This window comes from Lampris incognitus, chromosome 1 (genome assembly GCF_029633865.1).
Source record: "Lampris incognitus isolate fLamInc1 chromosome 1, fLamInc1.hap2, whole genome shotgun sequence".
NCBI classification, from domain to species: domain Eukaryota; kingdom Metazoa; phylum Chordata; class Actinopteri; order Lampriformes; family Lampridae; genus Lampris; species Lampris incognitus.
In genome coordinates, this window is record NC_079211.1 from 2627946 (window position 1) to 2631814 (window position 3869).

General features: G+C 51.2%; 1 protein-coding gene across 1 annotated transcript in view; it reads right to left on the bottom strand.

Annotated features, from left to right (window-relative positions):
• pitx2 (paired-like homeodomain 2) overlaps positions 1–2855 on the bottom strand; it is a 10728-nt gene extending 7873 nt beyond the window's left edge. Inside the window, exons 1-2 of the mRNA XM_056284351.1 lie at positions 2614–2855; positions 464–534 (exon numbers count right to left, since the gene is read on the bottom strand). Of these exons, the coding sequence (XP_056140326.1) occupies positions 464–509 (46 nt within the window). The 5' untranslated portion in view covers positions 510–534; positions 2614–2855. The remainder of the gene's footprint in view (positions 1–463; positions 535–2613) is intronic.
• Positions 2856–3869: the final 1014 nt, after the last annotated feature.

Here is a 3869-nt window from a genome sequence, read left to right on the forward strand (position 1 = left end):
ACCAAAATTATTTCGTTTTGTGGTTTGTGTTGTGATTTTATCCTGATTTTAAAAAGAAAAAAACCCCAGTAATTAATTTCAACGATTTAAGAAAAAAACGAAACGGTGGTGTGAGTGCTGCAGTCCAGGACCAGAGCAGAGCCAGGCCTCGCTGGCATGAAGGCGTCGCGGGGAGTGTTGCTATACGCTGCAAGACATCAATAATTTCTTTTAATTCGATCAAAGCTTTTGTTGCGGATGATGGACGAGCCGCTCCTCCCTCCGCTGCAGGTCTGAGGCCGGCCGCCAGGTGGCGCTGTGACACCAGCCACCGGCCGGCGCACAGTCAAGTGGAGTAACAGGTACCCACCGAACATGTGTCTTTAAAACCGTCGGTGTGAAACATTAAATATCACGTTGCATCAGTTCGGTTCCGTCCTCTTTGCGCCAACTGCGCAGACTCGGTAGCGCGCGAGACACTTACCTGTCTGGGGTGACGTAGTGGCCAGTCTGCGGCAGTGGGAGTCCATTGTGTCAAATGAGGAAACACCTCTTCTGCGAAAAGAGAGAAAAGATGGATGAAGAGGTGATGGTGACGGGTTATTACAGAGAATATGAGCAGGGACATGACTTCCTGTTTACAGTAACAACAACAACAAGAACAATAATAATAATAATAATAGTAAGAAGAAGAAGAAGAAGAAGCGGAAGAAGTTTGCCGGTGTGGCTTGCTGGAGTCCCTGGCCTGGTTTTAGTCTTTAGCTTCCCAGTCTGACGAGCACAAACTTTGTGCCGCAGAGGCGTTCGGACGCAGCAGCCGCGTCCCTGCCGGATGAGGCGGCGGCGGCGGCGGCGGGCCGGCGGCTCCGTGGTCAGATCTCGGGATTAGGGTCTGATTGAGATGTCTGTCGGTGGGATATTACCAAATTCATTATCGCGGCCCTGGACGAGCTCATATGAAGTTCCACAGATGGGCTTTTATTAGTCCAGGCTCACCCTGTTTGCTTATGATAATGGAGTCGATAGGAATTTGCATGCATACAGTCCCGCCGTTAAGCATTCTCCCAGTCCTCCCAATTCCCCCAGTTCTGGTCTCTTCCGCGCGCGCACGGCGGGAGCAGCCGCTTCACCTGCTCGACATCCATCACGTCACACCCCAGGATGAAACATGGAGGTCAGCTTTTACACGGCGTGAACCTGCGCAACCCCTTTCCCCCCTCTGGCGCGTCCGCATCCTAAACGAAGCGCAGCCTCAGGTTGTGACACGTGACATGTGTCCGCTCATTACTAATGAGCGTCCTCCGACAGTCACGTGCGCCCCTGAAATATTAATTTGCACAGAAGAAATGAATCAAAAGCCAAAGTTAAAGACAGGGGTTTTGCTGAGCAGGAGCACGTTTCGGCTCGGAGCGGCCCGGAGCGGAATGTATTTTCATCCGAGAACGGAAAGGCCCCGCGCAATAACAGCAATAACAGCCCGCGTGACGCCGGAACCGGTTCTGGTGTTGTTCGACCGCTCTACATCGTTTTCAGTGATGAATGTCATCACGGACACACTGTGTGATACATGACTGACGTGTGTCAGTTGTCAGCGTAAAACTACAGCAGTCTTAATGACAATGAGACAAGGGCAACATACTGACCATAATAATAATAATAATAATAATAATAATATAAAATAACAACAGCAACAGTAGTGATAAAATAATTATAATGATGGCAGCGATATGGATGGGTGGATGGATGGGTTGCATTTTGTTATTATCACTATTATTATTACTTAAATTATTTCGATTATTACAAGATCCAATATGATAATAATAATAATAATAGTACTAATTATAATAATAGTAATATTAATATCAATAATAATAATACTGATCGTAATAGTAGCAGTAGTAGTAATAATGATAGTAAAAATAGTAATAGTAATAATAATATAAAATAACAATAGCAGCAATAATTATAAAAATAATAATAATTATGGCAGCGATAGTTCTCATTACTTTTATTATTATTTGCGATTATTTCGATAATCATAACAACCGATACAAAAGTATTAATAACAACAACTGCTCCTCCTCCATCCATGCTGCCATACATGGTTCGGGCAGCGTAATTAGGCCAGAGGCGCTGATGAGCTCTGCAGCCCCGCGGGCCGGAGCAGCTGCACGCGGGCCGACGCGCTCTTTTCTTCTGCCCTCTCTCCGTCCGCACACCTTTACCCCCCTCCGCCCAAGAACACGCGCGATGTGAGCAGCCGCGCGCCCTGCGTGCGCGTGCTGCGGCGTGTCTCGTGGCCCGGAGTCTCCGGCTTCAAATGAGCGCGCCGCGGAGGGCGGCGGCTTCGGCGGCTCCGGCGGCTCCGGCGGCTCCGGCGGCTCCTCTAACGCGGAGACAGAGCGGATAACCACGGCCACGTGTTCTCCGTTAACAGCGCATGAAGCGGAGCGCGGCCCCGGCCCCGGCCCCGGCCCCGGCCCCGACCCCGGCCCCGGCCCCGGCCCCGGCCCCGGCCCTCGCCGTCCTGCCGAGACCTCATTAAGGCACCGAGCTGGCACACCGGCGCTTCACCCACAAGCAGAATCCGCGGCGGAACGAATTTCTTCATCCGCGTCACCGCACAGGTCTTACCGGTTCTCCGGGTCTCCCCCGAGCCGCGGCGCTGGATTCAGGCGGGCGGTAACTTCCAGTGGCCACGCACACGCACACGCACACGCACAGCGACGGCCGAGCTTATTGCGATCAGATCAAATAAAAGACGCCAACTTCCAGGTCCACCGCGTTCGGCTCAACTTTGTGAGCGCCTCCTGGTTTGTGATCGCAGCGCCGGCGCCTCCTCTCAGACGGTCCGCGCCTCCTCTCAGACGGTCCGCGCCTCCTCTCAGACGGTCCGCGCCTCCTCTCAGACGGTCCGCTCCACGCGCAGAAACGAGAATCTATTTAGAGAGCGTCTGTTTGCCTCGTCCTCCTGCAGCTTCTGCAACTTTTTCCTTCTCCCCTGAAAGACGGCAGAGGCGCGTTTCCTCCTCCACCTCTGAGACGCAGCGCGCGTGCGTGCGTGCGCGCGTGCGCGTGCGTGCGTGTGCACTTTAAGGGAGAGGACAAACTTGGACGCTCTCAACTTTCAACGACAATGAAACAGAATATGAGCGGAATTGGAAATCGCAGCCCTCCTTCTAAAACACAAACTAGACGCCCCCGCCCCCCGACACCACCCGGACCCGCCGACACCGACCGGACCCCCCGACACCACCCGGACCCCCCGACACCACCCGGACCCCTCGACACCACCCGGACCCAATCAGGAAATAATAAAACACGATTAAAAGTGAATGCAAATGAAATGACCGCGTGGCATCCTTTAACCCAGCAGGTCATTTAACACAGAGAACCAGCTCGACTGCTAATTACCTGCTAATTACCTGCTAATTACCTGAACCTTCATCCATAATAATAATAATGATAATAATTATAAAACTCTTTTGACGCAACAGCGAATCAGCAGCGAGATACGACGGAATGAACATGAAGGAATCGTGATTGCAGGGATCTTAAGAGACACACCGAAGTTCGTCAGAATCAGAACTCAGAGGATCCTGAATAGTGATTAATACTGACAGGGATCTTAAGAGACACACCGGAAGTTCGTCAGAATCAGAACTCAGAGGATCCTGAATAGTGATTAATACTGACAGGGATCTTAAAAGACATCCGTTACACACCGGAAGTTCGTCAGAATCAGAACTCAGAGGATCCTGAATAGTGATTAATACTGACAGGGATCTTAAGAGACATCCGTTACACACCGGAAGTTCGTCAGAATCAGAACTCAGAGGATCCTGAATAGTGATTAATACTGACAGGGATCTTAAGAGACACACCGGAAG